Source organism: Mus caroli, unplaced genomic scaffold (assembly GCF_978045245.1).
Source record: "Mus caroli unplaced genomic scaffold, Mus_caroli_1 scaffold_3, whole genome shotgun sequence".
Classification (NCBI taxonomy): Eukaryota; Metazoa; Chordata; class Mammalia; order Rodentia; family Muridae; genus Mus; species Mus caroli.
Genome location: NW_028227258.1, coordinates 138074286 through 138095545, shown reverse-complemented (window position 1 = coordinate 138095545; position 21260 = coordinate 138074286). Strand labels below are relative to the sequence as shown.

Below are 21260 nucleotides of genomic sequence, written 5' to 3'. Positions count from 1 at the left end.
GAAGAAAATACCTAATAAAATATTGGAAAAGGGAAAAATAGCAACATATTTGGATTAAGAGGACACAAACTCTTCAATTTCTAATCAAAATAACATAAGGTGACTTATATCTGTTTCTATGATGATTATCTATCTACAACCTTAAATCAATCAGCATAGTTAATTCCTTTGTCTATCACAAAATAGAGCATGAAGTCAATTTAAATGACTTCTATTGATGTCAGTTTATCTATGCCTTCCTAGAAGCCAGCATTGTCTTTTCATATGTACGTGTAATAGTGGAGATGTTTATAAATATGTGTGTTGCACATGAGTGGGAGCACTTGTTGGATATACGTGGATACCTGTGCCTGTGTAAACCCAGTTCTCATTTATTCCCACCTGTGCTTTTTTTTTTTTTTTTTTTTTTTTTTTTTGAGACAGAGCCTTTCAACCAAAACTAGACCTCACCTAAACAGCTAGTGTAATTTGCCACTCTCGCTGTTTCTTCTCTCCACATCCTTCAGCAGAAAATAAGGTTGGGTTCCACTCTCAAGGAACATTTAGTGGATCCTCATATTTACAGTAGATGTATTTAACTATTAAACCATTTCTTCAGCCCAAGAAATTAGCATCCTTTTGTGTGTGTGTGTGTGTGAAGACATACCTGAATGGAGTTCATGTCTTGGTTTAATAGTGTGCTATCACTGATATAATATACTACAACATAGCATTACAGAAAAGTCAATGAATTTCACAACACTTTTCCTCATAGGGGAATTCAACTTGTTAACATTCAATATAGGAGACAGATATAAAATTGCAAATCCAGAGCTGTATTTAAAGGACTGATGAAATATATCTATTATAGATGTATCCCTATATAATTTATATACTTTCTGTATATGTATATAACAAGATTTAGTATAGGTAATAAGTAAGATAATAGCAGAAATGAATCCAATGTGTATAATTTTGATCATTAACTAAAGTATGGTTAAAATAGTTTATGTTTTATTTTAGAAGGTAGAGATTTTACTCAATGAATCTCTATTAACTGATGTAAGGCTAATATAGTTCCAATCAGTAAAGTTCTATGAATTAATTTTGTAATGGAAAAAACCAGTTAACAAAACAAAACACTAGGTTATCTCTACTAAATTGGAGATGTTAATGGAAGATGGAGTGGGTTTTCAAGAAGTAATATTGAAGGAGGTGAAAATGAATATCTCTGTCACTTATTAGTTCTTACCACATAGGCGTCTGTATGTGCACATGTACACATATGGCCAGCTGTAACTTCAGTCACCTTTGGGACAATGGGTCCTACTTTCAAGGTACTGAACTCTTCAGATTAAAGACTATTATAGACTCCAAGAGGTTACACAGGTCATCTTGATATGTAGTATTATATTAGATTTTTTTTCTTAATAAGTAGACAGTGCCTGGAGCTGTTAAATCTCTTTATTATACAAGTTTGCTTCAACAGCAGTTTTTGAAAAGTCATTTGACCTTACTCCCTTGGGTTCATCTTTTATGCACTGGTTACTATGCTCTCTGTCTGCATACTTCTAGGTGACTTTGACAGTGACATTGTCCAAGACTGGTGTCAACACATAAATTCCTCCTCAGAGTAAATGAGAAATGTGGAACTCAAAACATAAATTCATTTCCAAATTCTTGATAGTTCTGAAAATAAGAAACACATATGTGCACAGTGTACAAAATTGAATTTTCACCAAAATTGTTATTCTACTGATTGGGATACTACGTTTTGAGTTAGATGTAAAAAGTTTCTGAAATGCATGTGTTGACCTTTAAAGTCACATTATTTATATTCATATACATCTATCCTCATGTCATTATATACCTTCCAACAATTTTTTACATTGCTCATGTGCTGATATGTTTTGCTGTATATGAACAAATATAGGTTCAAATAAGAATTCTTCTTATTGTTTTATATGAAGCTTTATTTTTACTTTTATGCATTTGTGGCAATGCATGTTTGTACATGTGCGAGGGTATTTGTAGGGCCAGAAGAAAGGCAAGATGAAGTTAGAGGTGCTTTTGTGATGCACAGTATGTATGGTAGGAACGAAATCAGGTTCTGCTACAAAAACCCAAAACAAACAAACAAACAAACAGAAAAAAGGCCACTGAGTCTCAGTTCTAGCTCCTGGGGCTTGATTCTGATATAATTGAGTAAAGTATACACAATCAGAGGGTAATAGCCTTTCTAGTTTCATATCTTACAATGCAATAATAATTCTTTTAGCACACTGTAGCATTGATTACAATATTTATGTTGATGACTAATATTTTTAAAAAAGAAAATTAGATGTTGATATATTTTATATAATAATACCCTTTTAGGTAATAAAACCAAAACAAGAAAAACTGATCATCGCAGGCATTCCTTTAGAAACTGTAACATTTTTACAGTAGAATGAAAAACAATAAACTAAACTCCGGTACTTAAAAAAATCATAACCACAAAGCAATCTCCAATTTCTGTAAAGGAAGGCATTGAGTTTAACTATACATTTGTTAAAAAACAAAACACCTATAATATTTCCTTCTCAAGGCATAAAAGTTTAGTTTTAATATACTATTTCTCCCTTAAGTAGCTCTAACCCACAGTTTTCATTACAACATGTGATTTCTGCATTGAAAATACTTCCCCAGGATATTATCTGTTTTAATGCATGATATGAAGACATGAAGTGCAACTCCCCGCAGAGACACTTTGCATCTATTATTATGAAGTTCAAAAGACATGAAACATTGTATATATATATATATACATATATATATATATATATTTCCTTTCAGATTATATATTTAGAATAATTTCAAATATACACATGGGAACATAAATATATATATGGATATATATATATATATATATATATATATATATATATACACACACATACACACACACACACATATATGAGAGTAAATATTCCTACTTTTGATTTTGTAAAAAGATTTATCCAAACACTTCATTACCAACATTAGAGTACTTTGTGAAATGCACACATCTGATGATTCAGACAAAATGACAGTCGGGTATTGTGTTAGATTTAAGACATGTACCAGAAAATTTCACCAGTTTCAAGAATAAAACGTGCCTTAGAAACCCAAAATGACAATAAATAAATAAATAAATAAATAAATAAATAAATCAAAAATCAAACAATGAAATAAGCAATTAAGTCACACAGGATACCCTAAGTCTTTAACCCACAAGGCATAACCTGAGCTGGGAGGATTGCCAGTTAAAATCTGGGCTGGGACACTCAGCTAGACCATCTACAAAAGGAGAGGGAAGTTAAGATTTCATCTCTTAAAATAGATTTACATTTCAAGGTTCATGTATTTAGAATAATAGCTAAAATTAAAATGTTAATCAATATCGTGGTAACTATTTTACTCAGAAAGGCAATTGATAGGCATATGCAATTAATATCATCTGAAATGTTGAAAATCAAAATATGTCTGATTATTTTTATCATTAGTGAAATTGCCACTAATTTTTTCACATTATTAAAAATTAAATTAAAAGCTATATCTGTGAAATGAGGTCAAATATTATTTTATTTTCTAAATGCAAATTATATAAGAATTATTAATATTGACTTTGCGCTTTTACCCAATCACTGTCTTACTCTAAAATGTGATCTCACTGAGAAACTTCACTGAGAAAAATCACAATATTTCAACTACTTTTCTTTTTGTGATATTATATCACTCAATATTTTTAACAAATGATCATAGTTAGACATTATTATAAATAAAGTAAAGAAAACAAATTTCAAGAACAATATATCTAAAGATTCCCTTCTTATCACATTAGATGTCCTGCAGCAATATTCGATATCCTAAAATAATATTAAACATTCTGTAATAACATTAGAAATCCAATAATAACATTAGATATACTATAATATCATTAGACATACTATAAAACAATAGCTATCCCATAATAATATTAGTCATCCTTTAATAATACTAGGCATTTTATAATAATATCAGATATTCTATAATAATTAAGCCACTTGGGTTGACAAGCCTCTCCGCAGAATGCCAGAAACTAACAAAACTCCCAGTACTAGGTAAGGCAAACGTTTGGGTGGTTAGGGTAGTCTAATGACTCAAAAAACAATATAGATTATCACTGTATCCCTTGCTTTGCCTCTCAGGGGTCAAGGGTAAGACCCAATTGTTGAAGACCCTCCATACTCAAGACTGATGACTAGATCCTTTGAGTTAGTTTTCATTTAAGAGCCTTTTTGCTGCCCTCTAACCTCCAAATTACCAGAAAGCACCTTGCAGGTTACGAAGTAAGAGAAGCAGGCTTACCCAGCTGCAATATCTCTGAACCATGACAATGACCAGTATGGCAAGACATTCATAAAGGCAGAGTGAGTAACAGTCATGTGTCAATGGTAACTAACAACTGTCTATTTGGACATAAAGTCTTCTCTTCAGGAGGGAAATCATTACATTACAAAAAAACCTAGGCAGTTTCCTTGGGTTAATATGTCATGGATATTAGAAAATAATCTACTACCACCACTTTGCTTGACCAACATAATTCCAAGTAGTTACTGGCCTTCATCAAAAGTCTTTCCTTACAGAAAATGGAGACCATCCCAGAAAACCACAAGTGAATAATATTCAGAGATCAATGAACTGGGGAACATAACCTCAAGGAATACATCTACATTACAGAATCTGCTTCCTTTGTTCAGATAACATCACATAAGAGGGGATGGGAAGATTTTAAGAGCCAGAATACTAGGAAGTCTGTAGGGAAACAGTCTCTCCTAGAAATAGATATACCAACAAGACCAAATAGTGCAATACCAAATTAAAGTGGAAATGAAATGAACACACACACAAACACATTGTTCCACCTCTAAACAAAGAACTACCTAGCAACTAGTGAGTGTTTATGAGGAGAATATGTCTCTTTCAGGGATGCCCCCCTTTCTTGGTTGTACTAGATAGATTAGTCAAAATGAAAATGGTATATAAAAAATCTGCTCAGAAGGTTGTATTTATATATTTATGTATTTGTGCAAATACACACACATGCACGCACACACACATACATACACACACATGCACAGCACTCATGCATGCATGAACACTTGCACTTAGCATTATTAAACAGAAGACAAAGATGCTATGAATTGAGATCAACATAGTGTGGGAATGGGTACATTTTTACGGAAGGAAGAAAGAAAAAAATTATAGAACTCCACTTAAAATCTAATTGTATTTTTAAAAGATATTTTCCATACATATTCTGTACAAACAATGAAAGACCAATTATTTGTTATTCATGAGTAAGTTCATAAGCAGAATTTATTCTGACTGCGTCATTGTACCATGTAAGGGAATTTTACTAATTATTTTTCACTAGTATCATTTTTCTTCAGACACAAATAATAAAATACCCACTATCTCAACTTCATTTAAATTTCATATTCTGCAATTTGATGGTCTCTTTTAAAGTAGTTCCTCAAATTTGACATTTTTTTTTCCTTTTAACAAATACATATCATGGTTTTCACACATTGCCACCAACATCTAATTTTAAATCACCTTCAAATAAGCTCATGGATACCAAAGGTGAAATGCCTTAAATTTTTTAATGCCCCTTCCTTGGTGAATTATTCTCCATATGTCCTGGTCTGTCCTCTCTCTTCAATACTGTTATGGAGTTGTGCATATGCCATTTCAGGTCGAGTCTTTCCTCCTCTGCTTTTGTTTGTACTACTCTTTGCTGACATAACTATCTCTTTTTTTGGCATGTGACATGAAAACGACTTATAGATATATCCCTTTGAACGAACTTATATGTGTTTATTGATTTTGTAATTCAAGTGATTTTACCACATGCTTGGTTTATTGTCAACTAACAGAAATGCCTAGGTAGTTAATAACAATTTGTGAGATCATTGTTGAAGATTTAGAGACACAGTAGGAAAACTCCTGAGTATAGAAGGAGAAATAAGCTTATTTAAAATATAAATACAGGATGATTTTTAAATGTACTTACTAAAGGATTAAGCAGCTAGGATTTATACTAGTTTTTATTCATGCTTTAGTCTTTCAAGGAATTAGACTGTCTTTTATGATAACTCAGAAGCTAAACTGTGATTTGTAAGACACTGCAGCAGAGGGTAAGGAGAGCCTCCTCACCATCCATCTGTGCAGCACGTGTGGCCCTTCAGCATCCTCACACAGTCGCACTGACAGCTGAAGCTATGATGGATTGCAACTTTTGGCATCAATACTGAGTCTCATTCATTACATTCTTAGGTCCTGTGCTTTATATCAAAAGAAAAATGCCAAGCAAGATTCAGAGAGAAAAATAAACCTTAAAAGACAAGAACATTGAAGACCTGCTTTCAAGGACTCAATTCACTTAACATGAATGGAGATTGCTGGTTTATTTTGAAATATTGGTTAAATGCAGAAAAGCACAAAACATAAATGTTGCAATTTAGTACATAGAAAATTTATATTGATATAAAATTATATTTGTGTTTTTTATCAAAGTTCTAAAGTGCAAAGCGTTACTTGCTGAGAGATGGTGACTGATTATATCACAAATATTAACACACCATTTTGTCTTACATCAGTTCTGTTTGAAAATCAGCTCTGACTGAAAGGATTTAAGATGTTAGCCTTAAAAGATGACTGTATTTACATGAAGAATCTCAAAAATTCTTCAATATTGGCTAATGTTGCATCATTGAGTAGTCATGTTAAATAAAAATATTTTAAAGCAATACTATTCACTCTTTTCAATTTATATAGCATCTCTTGTACCAGATTTGTCCTAGTTATTAAATAACAACATGCACATGTTTCTGTTTCTTAACTCAGATAAGTGTCATTTCACTACAGTATGGAATAGTTGTCAATAATATACTGTGGTCAAACTACTTACAGCAGATACAATATTCTGACAACCATAATTTTTCACACATTAAAATTTGTCTTCAATGTCTCTATATTAAACATAGCACCATTATTTGTTTAATTAGACTAACATTATTTTTTCACGTTGAAAAACTATAAATCATTACTAGATACAGAGAGAGGCAATAGAAAAAAAAAACTAATTTTCGGCTCTCATATACAAATATTATTCAGAAAATCCAGAAAAATAATCTACTTTAAAGGCATTAGCTCTTTATGTTTTAATTTTAAGAATAACAAATTTATTGAGAAAATACTAACATCACTCTTATTATCTCTGGTTCCTAGAGAGAATGAATATGATTAGTCTATTATTTTCTATATTAATAAAATAAAATTCAATTGTAAAATATTAATATTTTCTAGGCACACTAGAAAAAATATTCCTGTTATACATTTCCAAGCTATGTGTTTTAATTTCTTAATGGTTTTTGTTGTTGATTATGATGATAATAAAACTGGATAATAAAATCAAGTCACATAATATTAAATATTTTCTTTATAGATCCCCATTCCTGCTACTAATTATTTATGTCTGAACTCCAGAAGTACAATTTCTTCCCTTGGTATATGTTTGAAATGTGAATGCAGAAACTAGCAAGTTTTGGAAGAGATATATATATATATATATATATATATATATATATATATATATAACTTTCTTAGACATCTATGCTATGCTCTTACTTTGTTTATGATCCTTTAAAGGCAAGGAATTTGGTTCAATATTCCTTTAAGTTTCTAATAAAAAATACATGTTTAGCACCTAATATAATAGAAAACACATGTAGAACATAAGGGAACAAAAGTATGTAATCCATGTGACACTTATGTATACTCAGTTATCACATGGAGTGCTGGACCTCTGTAAATAGTCAGGCTGTGTTCCTAGCAACTTGTTTACTCACCCATCTTTTCCCAAAATACTGCCAAAAGTTCTAGTTGTTATGTAAAGCAAAATCCCAGCTACTGAGAATTAGTGTGTACTCATTCTCTGAAGTAAGGCCAAGCATTTTCTGTGTCTGGAGATTTCATCATCTATACTACTACCCCGTTTATATGTCTGACGTCAGTACAGTCTCAAGTTCCTATTTCACAAGAATCCTTTATGTCTCTAATCAACAGAAAAGAAGAAATAGATAAAATAAAATGATTGCATCATTTTATAATCCTATAAGAATTTTATTTAAGGGATCACCTTGGGCATGGAGACGGCGGACACCCCCCCCCCAAGGTTCCTAGAGACTCTCTATGTGATCTTAGGACCACTGGTGAGTGGAACGGAACTTCTGTTCCATTCTAATCGCACTGGATCAGCATTAGGGAATCAGAAAACCCAGACAGTTCAGGGTCACAAGTCCCTTCTGGTCAGGCCAGCACCTGGTCACCTTGGGTGCAGAGTTGGCAGACAACCCCCCCAAGGTCCCTAGAGAACTGCCCACAAGATCTTAGGACCACTGGTGATTGGAACACAACTTCTGTTCCATTCCAATCGCACGGGACCTGAGACAACAATAGGTAAGCAGAAAACCCGGCCTCACCAGGGTCACAAGTCTCTTCCTGTCTGCACCAGCACTGGGTCACCTGGGCAATGAGTCAGAGGACAACCCCAAGGTGCCTAGAGGACAGCTTCTGAGGCAGATCCCATTTCAGGCTCCAGACATCCGGACACCTTCCATCCTGGAGGACAGGTGTCCTCCCCGCCTGGGAGGGCTTTGCCAGATGTCCTGGGGAAGCCATCTTGGTTCCTGGATCCCTCTGAGACTAGTCTTTGAAGGTGAGACTGTGGACTACAGAAGCTAACAGCTTCTGGAACAGGCCATGTTTCAGGCCTTCATCTTCTGCCAGGAGGCAGGTCTGAATGCCAGATACCTGTTAACCTTCCCTGAAAGAGGAGAGCTTACCTTTAGAGAGTGCTCAGACCACTGAAACTCAGGAGAGATCTAGTCTCCCAGGTCTGCTGATAGAGGCTAACAGAATCACTGGAGAAACAAGCTCTAACCAGAGACAACTATCACAACTAACTACAGAGATTACCAGATGGCAAAAGGCAAATGTAAGAATCTTATTAACAGAAACCAAGACCACTTAACATCATCAGAACAAAGCACTCCCACCTCACCCAGTTCCGGGCACCCCAACTCACCTGAAAATCTAGACCTGGATTTAAAAGCATATCTCATGATGATGATAGAGGACATCAAGAAGGACTTTAATAACTCACTTAAAGGAATACAGGAAAACAATGCTAAAGAGTTACAAGTCCTTAAAGAAAAAAAGGAAAACACAACCAAACAGGTAGAAGTCCTTAAAGATAAACAAGAAAGCACGTCCAAACAGGGGACAGAAATGAACAAAACCATACTAGACCTAAAAAGGGAAGTAGACACAATAAATAAACCCCAAAGTTAGGCAACACTGGAGATAGAAACCCTAGGAAAGAAATCTGTAACCATAGATGCCAGCATTAGCAACAGAATACAAGAGATGGAAGAGAGAATCTCAGGTACAGAAGATTCCATAGAGAACATCAGCACATAAATTAAAGAAAAGGCAAAATGCAAAAAGATCCTAACTCAAAACATCCAGGAAATCCAGGACACAATGAGAAGACCAAACCTACGGATAATAGGAGTAGATGAGAATGAAAATTTTCAACTTAATGGACCAGCAAATATCTTCAACAAAATTATAGAAGAAAACTCTCCAAACCTAAAGAAAGAAATGCCCATGAACATGCAAGAAGCTTACAGAACTCCAAATAGACTGGACCAGAAAAGAAATTCCTCCCGACACATAATAATCAGAACAACAAATGCACTAAATAAAGATAAAATATTAAAAGCAGTAAGGGAAAAAAGGTCAAGTAACATATAAAGGCAGGCTTATCAGAATTACACCAGACTTTTCACCAGGGAATATGAAAGCCAGAAGATCCTGGACAGATGTTATATAGACACTAAGAGAACACAAATGCCATCTCAGGTTACAATACCCAGCCAAACTTTTAATTACTATAGATGGAGAAACCAAAATATTCCATGACAAACCAAATTCACAACACATTATCTTTCCATGAATCCAGCCCTTCAAAGGATAATAACAGAGGAAAAAAAATTCAAGGACGGAAATAACGCCCTAGAAAAAGCAAGAAAGTAATCCTTCAACAAACCTAAAAGAAGACAGCCACAAGAACAGAATGCCAACTCTAACAACAAAAATAATAAGAAGCAACAATTAGTTTTCCTTAACATCTCTTATAATCAATGGACTCAATTCCCCAATAAAAAGATATAGACTAACAGACTGGCTACACAAACAGGACCCAACATTTTGCTGCTTACAGGAAACCCATTTCAGGTAAAAAGACAGACACTAACTCAGAATGAAAGCATGGAAAACAATTTGACAAGCAAATGGTCTGAAGAAACAAGATGGAGTAGCCATTCTTATATCGAATAAAATCAACTTCCAACCCAAAGTTATCAAAAAAGACAAAGAGGGACACTTCATACTCATCAAAGGTAAAATCCTCCAAGAGGAACTCTCAATATTGAATATCTATGCTCCAAATGCAAGGGCAGCCACATTCATTAAAGAAACTTTAGTAAAGCTAAAAGCACACATTGCACCTCACACAATAATAGTGGGAGACTTCAACACACCACTTTCATCAATGGGCAGATCATGGAAACAGAAACTAAACAGGGACACAGAGAAACTAAGAGAAGTTATGAAACAAATGGATTTATCACATATCTACAGAATGTTTTATCCTAAAACAAAAGGATATACCTTCTTCTCAGCACCTCATTGTACTTTCTCCAAAACTGACCATATAATTGGTTACAAAACAGGCCTCAACAGATACAAAAATATTGAATTTGTCCCATGCATCCTATCAGATCACCATGGACTAAGGCTGATCTTAAATAACAACATAAATAATGGAAAGCCAACATTCACGTGGAAACTGAACAACACTCTTCTCAATGATACCTTGGTCAAGGAAGGAATAAAGAAAGAAATTAAAGACTTTTTAGAGTTTAATGAAAATGAAGCCACAACATACCCAAACTTATGGGTCACAATGAAAGCATTTCTAAGAGGAAAACCCATAGCTCTGAGTGCCTCCAAAAAAAAAAAAAAAAAAACTAGAGAGAGCACACACTAGCAGCTTGACAACACACCTAAAAGCTCTAGAACAAAAGGAAGCAAGTTCACCCAAGAGGAGGAGACAGCAGGAAGTAATCAAACTCAGGGGTGAAATCAACCAAGTGGAAATAAGAGGAACTATTCAAAGAATCAACCAATCAAGGAGCTGGTTCTTTGAGAAAATCAACAAGTACAGGGGAACTCCAGGGCCAAGAAGTGGGAGTGGGGGAGTAGGGGAATGGGGGGGGGGTGAAATTATGGGGGACTTTTGGGATAGCACTGAAAATGTAAATGAAGAAAATATCTAATTAAAAAATATTTAAAAAAAGAATTTTCTTTAAAAGAGCAAACAAATGTAGAACAGGTATCCAGAGGTTTAAGTGAATTGTTATGCATATGCTATATATACAGATGAATTTGTATCTAAATATCTATCTAAATTTCTATATCTTCTTTTGTATATTCATATACAAATATATGCAAATATATGTAAAATCTATATAATATCTAAGTATTAGGAATATACTTTGTATTTTAAATGGTAAAGAAGGATCTGATGGCAACTTTACTTTAGTTATATCTGCATATTAATGTAGAGATAAGAAGGTGGTACCGGAAATGAATTCATGCAGCTGTAGTTGATTGTAAAGGAAAACATAATAAATATTATGAGCTTAGATGAATTTTAAGTAGACTGTAATTCAAACTTCACTTTAGAAGTTCAAAAACTAAATTTACTTAGTTCTTGAATATCAGAAGACAAGTATATATTCCTAGATTTCAATTTTGAATTGATGCAGTGGCCACATGCTGAGGTTCGCTCCTTTTACCACACTTCCTCTTTTTAAGGAGAAAAACAGCCTGTCATATTTTTCTAAGATTTAAGGATGACTAAATAATTCTAGTAAGTACACATAAATATGGATTATTTTAATGGTACTGAAATATCAATATATACTGCAAAGTCTATCCTGAAGGGTCAGGCTTTGACAGGTTAGAATAATAATTTGTAAATGTAAAAACTCATAGGATGCCACTTCATAAGAAAAACAATAAATTTATTTTCTCCACACTGCAAAAATTATGTTTTTTTTTAATAATTAAAATTATGGCTAAAGGTACTCTGTAGAAATGTGCCATATTATAAATGCAGTTCTTTACCCAATAAATCAAGCTCTTCTTTTACTGAGAGTAAACTATGTATTCAACAGACACTGTATGGTCGCTCAGTTTGTAAAGGTGCCTATTTGCCAAGCCTGACAGTCTGAATTTCATACACCAGACCCATAGGCAAGTGTCAACTGACTTCAGAAAGTTATCATTCATACTATATGATCACATGACACATGTCTATTTCTATGTGCCACATATACATATGCATACAAATTGCATAATTAAAAGTGCAAGAAATAAATGTAGTAAAAGAAAATGTTGGACACATAAGTTAGAAAGTTTATTTTGTTTTATGATCATCTGAATTTCCTGTCCATTTAAAATAAAAGACAAGCTTGATTTTAGGCTAAGGGCAAAAATATTTATTTTGTTGTCAGTTGGCTTGTCATAAATTCTGCATCCATCTTTTCCCTTGAATGATTTTATTATCCCTTTCCCAAACACTTTCTATCATTTTACTACTTATAAAAGCATTGTCTTGACTGATTATTCTCTTCTACAGATGGAAGACAAATAAACAAATAACAGTAACAAAAAAAACCCAAAACCATGTTTTCATTCTATTTGTGAGTTCACAAGGGGATGCCCACCTTAGTAATGGCTTCATGGAGGCTGAAAGATGGATCCACTTCTTCAATTTTTGTTGCATGTGTAGGAAAAATGGCTTCCGAGAGAAAACTTGGACCCTGTGAGAACAAAAGAAAAAAGTCTTCATTAATTTTGATTTTCATATTTTAATTGGATTTTCTCTTTAAAAAAGTATAAATTGCTTTAACGTTACTGCTAAGTGTGAGCTTCATCCGAATGATCTAATTATCTACCCCAAAATATTTATAAATTTATGTAAATAGGATTATATTACTTTTAACATGCTATAGGCTCATAAATTGTATTTTCTCATCATAAGGATAACCTTTTATATTTCTCTCATATTTACTCATTATAATTTATACATACATACATAAAGGAGAAGTTAGACCACAAAATCTCTATTATAATTCCTTTTTCTATTTTTATATATTCTGTTTATTGGCTAGAAGACAACAGTATTTTTTTTTTGATAAAAGCAACTAACTAAAAAACCATAGGGAAAATGGGCATGGCATGGTATTTTAAATATAATGATGGCATTATCAAAACAATAAGAAGCAGGTAAAAATCACATGTGGCTTTACGGTCTGCCCCAAAATTCACTGAGAATAGTATCAAAATCTTATATTCAATATCCTTTGTCTATATAACTTTACTCGCAAATGTTCATTGCAATGGTCGCATTTGTAGTTTCTAACTTCTGCTACTCTATCAATACTGGATTATCACAAGAACTTTCCCTCAGATACACTCTTGCTGCCCTGGGTCATAGATATTCTGAAGCAGTAAGTCTGCAGGACTTGCCCCTTCACATGCTTCAGCAGTTCATAGATGATGTAGTTGTTGAGTTGGGCCAACTCATAGCCCTGCATCTGTGCCGGGGTGGTAGCTGGGTTGGTCAGCCTGGCATCTCTCCTGCACCCTGACCACCAGAGTGAGCTCTCCAGCACTGCCCAAACTAGGCTACGAAATGCCTAAGCCATCAAGGGACAGGACAGCTCTCATGATTCATGGCCCGGGGACTAGCTCTCCCATCTGCTGGAGTTAGGGAGAAGGAGAAGATATTAGATATCTTAAAAGGACTGAACTTTCAATGCTTTTAATTTGTTTGACTTTGTAAAGACTGTGAGGTTGTTAAGTTATTTATATTTTTAATGTGAGATGTTGAGGATGATGGAAAGGAAAGGTTGTGGTTTGATGGTTCTGTGTCAAGCTGATAATGGTTAATTGTGCAGATTTATGTCAATTTAACACAAGCTAAAGTCATCTGAAAGGAGAAAACCCTAATTTAAAAGAGTAGCCTCCATAGGACATAGGTATAAGGTATTTTCTTAATTAATGAATGATGGGGGATAGCCCAGTCCATTGTGGGTGGTGCCATCTCAAGCTGAGGAGTCTGTGTTCTACTAGAAAGCAGGCTGAGTAAACAATGTGGAGCAAGGCAATAAGGAGCATGCCTCTATGGCCCCTGCATCAGCAGCAGCCGCCAAGTTCCTGCCCTGAGTTTCTGCCCTCATTACTGTGCTATATGAAACTGAGTAAAATAAATCCTTTCCTTCCTAAGCTGCTTTTAGTTATGGAGTTTCATCACAGCAATAGTAACCCTAAGACTTTAATATTATAGGAAAGGGAAAAGTTGGAACATGATATATATATATCATATATATATATATCATATATATATATGAAGGTTGACAGAAGATGATAGGTAGACAGATAAATATTACTTAATAGAGACACAGAGAATCATTCCTGATTTTTAATATTTTTTATTATGTATTTTCCTCAATTACATTTCCAATGCTATCCCAAAAGTCCCCCATACCCCCCCTCCCCTACCCACCCTTTCCCACTTTTTAGCCCTGGCGTTCCCCTGTACTGGGGCGTATAAAATTTGTGTTTGCTAGGCCCCGGCCTAGTCGCACAAGAGACAGCTATATCAGGGTCCTTTCAGCAAATGATTGCTAGTGTATGCAATGGTGTCATCGTTTGGAGGCTAATTATGGGATGGATCCCTGGATATGGCAGTCTCTAGATGGTCCATCCTTTTGTCTCAGCTCCAAACTTTGTCTCTGTAACTCCTTCCATGGGTGATTGTTTCCAATTCTAAGAAGGGGCAAAGTGTCCACACTTTGGTCTTCATTCTTCTTCAGTTTCATGTGTTTTGCAAATTGTATCTTATATCTCGGGTAAACTAAGTTTCTGGGCTAATATCAACTTATCAGTGAGTACATATCATTTGAGTTCTTTTGTCATTGGGTTACCTCACTCAGGATGATGCCCTCTAGGTCTATCCATTTGCCTAGGAATTTCATAAATTCATTCCTTTTGATAGCTGAGTAGTACTCCATTGTGTAAATGTACCACATTTTTTGTATCCATTCCTGTGTTGAGGGGCATCTGGGTTCTTTCCAGCTTCTGGCTATTATAAATAAGGCTGCTATCATTCTTTTAAAAAATGTTCAGGCCAGCAATGGCTGTAGGAAAGTAATGATTTCAACATGCTTTAAAAAAAAAATCATAGTCTGTATTGTTGGTAACCAATAGCTGACCAGAATTGTTTAATATATTAATGCTTAGGATTATGCCATCAGAATGTTTTGAAGATACACTGATGAAGAATAGAAAAGAACATGAACTTTATGGAAAAGAACATGAACCAAATGGTATTAGTACCTACCAATCCTATTCTCAACCCTCTTTTCATCAGGTCGGCTAACTGAAAACAAATTTGTTTACATCTCTCAAATCCCAAACAATACTAAGTTTGAAAAAACTTTCCACAAATTATAGATAACCCAATACTTTGTAACTATTTTCTCCGAATTGAGCAGTGCTCCTGGAAGGAGGAGGGAGAGGAATGAGACTCAAGGAATATAATAAGTTGCAATGTTGTGACCTGCATGGCTTTGGAATTTACCTGACTGGGATATCAGGCAATGAAGAAATGACAGACACAAACAGAAAGCTGGGGAGATATGTGATATCCATTCTCATAAGAGCTATCAACACTATCGTGGAAACCAGCATGTTTATAACATATAGAATACAGATGACTGTAAAGCTAAATTAGTATAGGTATGATTCCTTTGTAATATTCATTATAACTTAACAATTATTTTTTTTTACTCTTCCCTGTTTCTCTTCCCTGTCCTTTTTCCTGGTCCCCTTTATTTGCTCAAGTATTCTCCTTTGTGCCTTCATGTCTCTTTTCCCAAAATGAAAGTCTAAATACTTTGTCTATTTCTCTCATTATCTCTTTGTACACTTTCTTGCTTCTTCTTTCTTTTACATATATTTCTTTTCCATTATAATCCCTGTTCACTTACAGACACACACACACACACACACACACCTTTATATGTTATTCACCAAAACATTTTTTCTTTTTCTTTTTGCTCTAACCCTAACTCTCAATAAAGCATACCAGCTTGTATAAACTTATAATCAAAACATTTTAAAAAAATTATTGTTTATCATGAGGGGACATACATGCATGTATGCCACAATAGACATGTAGAACTCAGGTGAAAACTAGAGAGAATTGTTTTGATCTTATTACTATGAGGGTCCAAGAGATTAAATTTATAACTTCAGGCTTAGTAGCATACAGCTTCATCAACTGAGCCCTCATCATTTATATAATTGCTTTTGCTGTTGTTTTCTTTTTTCTATTTCTCTCTCTCTCTCTCTCTCTCTCTCTCTCTCTCTCTCTCTCTCTCTCTCTCTCTCTCTCTCTTTCTCTCTCTCTCCAACTAAATATCAGTTTATTTGAGACTGAATCTCTGTATGGAGCCCTCGTTCTGGAACTTAGTGAGTAGACAAAGCTGGCCCTAAACTTATAGAACTACACCTGCCTCTCCCTCTAGAAAGTCAGTACTGAAGGTGGACAACACCACACCTACTTAACTTATATTATTTTAAATGGTTATTTAACATATAGAGTTTGTCATGTGTATGCCTTAAGTTTACGACAAACTCTTTCTTAATACAGTATTTGACTAATAGAACGTGAAGACATAAAAGACCCTTTATCCCCAGAGATGAAGACAGTATCATGTTTTCAAATGCATGTAGATATAACAGTTATGTTAAAAATAACAATCATGTTGACTAAAGAAGTATCTTCAGAACCTAACAAAGTAGGGAAAAGATTAAAACACAGTCTGTAAAATCTCAACAATGCTTACAGGCACTATAGGCGATGCTTACTTAATACTATTTCATTGCTGAAGGAGAAAGGGGAGTAAATTGTCAGTCATTTAGAATATGTTGTTGCTTAGAATAACTATTTTATACAATAATTATTTTGAAAGTTAGAGCATGAAAAATATTGTTATATGGAACCTGGTAATCCTCTCAGGAAGGTTTCTGATATGAATACTATGCTTCCTCGCTGAGTTTGTTTGCGCTCAGTTCAGATTGGCCACATGTAAAGCTAATTATATTTAGTTCTATCATTTACTTGTAGTTTATCATTTTTACTTGTCTACAAACTCTTTGTGAAATATTAAATTGTGTATATGTGTTTATCTGTCTGTATGTGCTTGTGTGTATGTACCTATATTTCTTATATTCCAGCATATCATGATGTATGTTGTCTTGACTTTTTACTTTGAATGACATTTCAATATTCCAAAAATATTAGCATTTATCTAACTCTCTCATTATTTTCACTTCTCTCATCATCTGTTTGATGGAAATATTCCATTCTGTGTCTGATCTGGAAATTGAGACAGTTCTCTACGAATGTTACCAATGGCTATAGTTCACTTACGTTTTGCTGTCATTCCATGATCAATATATGCCAAAGCCCAACTAACATGTATAGCATCCCAAAGCCAAGTCGTACTTGTAATTAGTCTCTTGTTTCTAAACTATTCTTTTGTGCTGAGAAACTCATTCATACTATTTTGTATTGTTTGTTTTTGCTGCAGCAACATGTGCACCAAATCTCAACTCTAACCTTCCCTATGGTTTTATTTATGCTAGTTTTCCTTCATCTTGGACTATCCTTTCTCCATTTTAATCTACTGTGTTAGCAGAAACATGTTTTTGCATAATGAATTATGCATGCAATTTTCATTTTCACAATATGTTACTCTTAAAGTTTGAAACCAATTTCATAGGTAATATAATTCCATGATATTTGAAGGGTAGTTAAATGGAACATGTTATATTCCCGGTCTGCTTTGAATGGGAATATACTGATGTGTTTGTTGGGATATGAAAGTGCTCTTTATATCTTGTGTATTACTGTGTAGTCTTTCTTACTTACTTATTTACTTACCACAAACTAAGACACAAGATTTAAAGAGCACTTTCCCTGCTTGCATAGAAGGACAAGTGACTAACATTCTATATGATTCTAGCATTCCTTTTTTTGAATTAGATATTTTCTTAATTTACAATTCAAATATTATCCCTTTAACTCGTTTCCCCTCTGAAAATCCCCTCTCCCCTCTCCCCTCTCCCCTCTCCCCTCTCCCCTCTCCCCTCTCCCCTCTCCCCTCTCCCCTCTCCCCTCTCCCCTCTCCCCTCTCCCCTCTCCCCTCTCCCCTCCCCCTGCTTACAACCCAACCACTCCCACTTTCTGGCACAGGAATTCCCCTATACTGGGGCATATAACCTTCAGAGGACTAATGGCCTCTCCTCCTATTTATGATCAACTAGACCATCCTCTGCTACATATGCAGTTAGTGCCATGAGTCCCACCATGTGTTTTCTTAGGTTAGTGGTTTAGTTCCAGGGATCTCTGGAGATACTGGTTAGTTCATATTGTTGTTGAAATGGAGATAGCATAGGTCCCAGATGTTCACAGGCCAACTAGACTGTGATGCTCAGAAATAAGGAACCAACACTTCAGGTTGTTTTCTGGTATACAAACTTGTAAAAGCTATACATGTTTTCACACTCACACAGAAATATACATATTTAAAATAAAAATAAATTCAACAGATTATAGATTTAAAGGGAAAGAAATCAAAGCTAAAATTTCATAGAGAGCAGAAATTTTAAGGAACATAATTTCAAGTAGAATCAATTGAGGCAAAGTGTTGAAACAACCTTGGATTGATATCTTGTAGAAGATAATGTTAGTATCTACACATAGAAAAAATAAAACAATTTGAAGATCTTGTCTAAAGTTCTGTCCTACTTTGAGCTTACCAAAATTGAAATTGCCTCTACAATAAAACAACAATTTTTTCCATGATGTTTTCTGAAATGATCATATGTGATGTTGTTTGATGCATGTTCAGTGAATATGAACTATGCAGAGCCCTTCAGACATGCACTTTTGTTAGCTGGCACTTGGCAGGCACAACACTGAACCATAAGAGAGCTACAATGTCTCACATTCTAGCTCTACCACTTCCACTTCCGGCTTCTAGTTTCATGTTCATCTCAGGAAGTTTATTTTGCACCTGTGTCTGTGAAGTAAGAGCTATCTCTACCTGTTCTTTACATATGAGCCAATGAGTTTCTGTGAACAGCTGACATCATACTATAAGTATTAAGTAGAACTGTATACAAACTGTGGTATATCTGGCTCCATAGTCTATCCTAACACTTCCCTACTTCAAAGTTTCTGTGTACAACTCAAGGATAACTACTCCAGATTGTATTCAAATGTCCTCTCAGCCTTAGTCTATTCTCCACAAATATTCTAAGAGCTATAAACAATTTCAAGGCTATGATCAAAGACTTTCTCCTTTGAAAAAAGAAAATTGAAATCCAAAGTCCTGCACATACTTTCTTCATTGTAATATTTTCTCTGCAATAAGAAGATACACATCAATACTTTAATATATGAAATTAAAACACTTGTAGCCTTTGAATGGCACTGACATTCATTATGTTCTGGACACACGGAAGAGGTAATTACAGCCATAATTTTTGAATAATGTTCTCATTGCTACTCAATATAAAATAGACCAGCGATAATGTAGAGTTTAAATAAAAGAGTAAGCATCCAAAGGTCAAATTGGTACATTATTTCCTGAATACACTAATTTTTATTTTACATTTTCAGTCTCTAGGAAGTTCTATACATTGTACTTGCAGAATTGAAAATATTCAGGTTACCACTATAAGCACAGTCCTATTGACTTAGTATTCTAATTTTAGTCCTAGAGAAGACATTAAAATTTCAATTAAATACATGAAATGAAGAATAGGCTATTCAAATGAGTAAATGTTTTCACAGAGTCATAAAACATGGTCGTACAGATCTGCTGTGTGTCACATGTGTCTCTGCATACTTACTAAGCATTTTTGAAATTTTGAGTTATTTTTGAAGGTCATGGGAATATATATATATAATATTATGTATATTTATATTAAATATATATATAATATTATGTATATTTATATTAAATGTGTACATGTGCTTATGTGTGTATGTGTGTTTATATGTGTGTGCATATGTATGTGTGTATGTGTACACACCAATAGAAAACTAGAGTGAAGATGCTTCTATCTAGTAAACAAAGAGTCATAAATAGTGACTCTGGAGTTACTGTGTACAGATACCTTCCATGCCTGTGAAGGAAATAATAACTTATGTATTTCTGCATAGTCAGGATTTTCTGGGGAAATTTTACTGTAACTCAGATTAAAGGATAATCCTGGGAAATTTATGTTAAATAAATAGTAGTGAAAGAAACCTAAGGAAATTTATATTATTCCTGCGAGAACTTAAACATGTTCCAAAAAGCCTTAGGGTCTGAACTCTGAAATCTGACATAGCAGTGAGTTATTAATGTCATACAGCATAATAACATTATACCCCAAAGAAGAGTCATAGGCTGTTACGTGACTTCTTTATTCCTTACGAAGAATAATGTTTATATAAATCATAAAATTTGAGTAATTCCCATTGAACCAGGTGAGTTTTGTGTCATGCACTATTGATAAAATACTTCCATTGGAAAATCTTTATATTTTCTACTCCTTCAAACTCATCTCTCTTACATCTTTCTTCCCTTAACCTTTCCTTCATGTCTTTCATCACTTCATCATGTACGGATGTGTGCTATTTTTATTTCAGTGCTGTGTATTAGATCTATTAATTGTCACATGCCATGTAGGCAACCACCTCCCCAGCCTAATTATCCAAAGGACCTTCCTCTACACTCCATCAGCCACCCCCTGCACACTGTTCCCTGTCATAGTTTTACTTCCTATTTTGATTCAGGACCTGGATAAACTGCCTAAGCTGGCCCAAAACTCCTTCTTTAGTCTAAGTTGTTCATGAACTTAAAATTCTCTTCCCTTCTCAGTCTCCTGAGTAGCTTGATTTATAATCCTTCATTTCTAGCCCTGGGACATATGTTTATCTTAACCTTTGTACACAT

At 34.3% G+C, this 21260-nt stretch overlaps 1 protein-coding gene across 4 annotated transcripts in view; it reads right to left on the bottom strand.

Moving 5' to 3' along the window:
- Naaladl2 (N-acetylated alpha-linked acidic dipeptidase like 2) overlaps nucleotides 1-21260 on the bottom strand; it is a 1298244-nt gene that overhangs the window by 205964 nt on the left and 1071020 nt on the right. For all 4 annotated transcript variants that reach the window (XM_085836003.1, XM_085836001.1, XM_085836004.1 and 1 more), the window contains one exon: nucleotides 12903-12998. In XM_085836003.1, the coding sequence (XP_085692129.1) occupies nucleotides 12903-12998 (96 nt within the window). The remainder of the gene's footprint in view (nucleotides 1-12902; nucleotides 12999-21260) is intronic.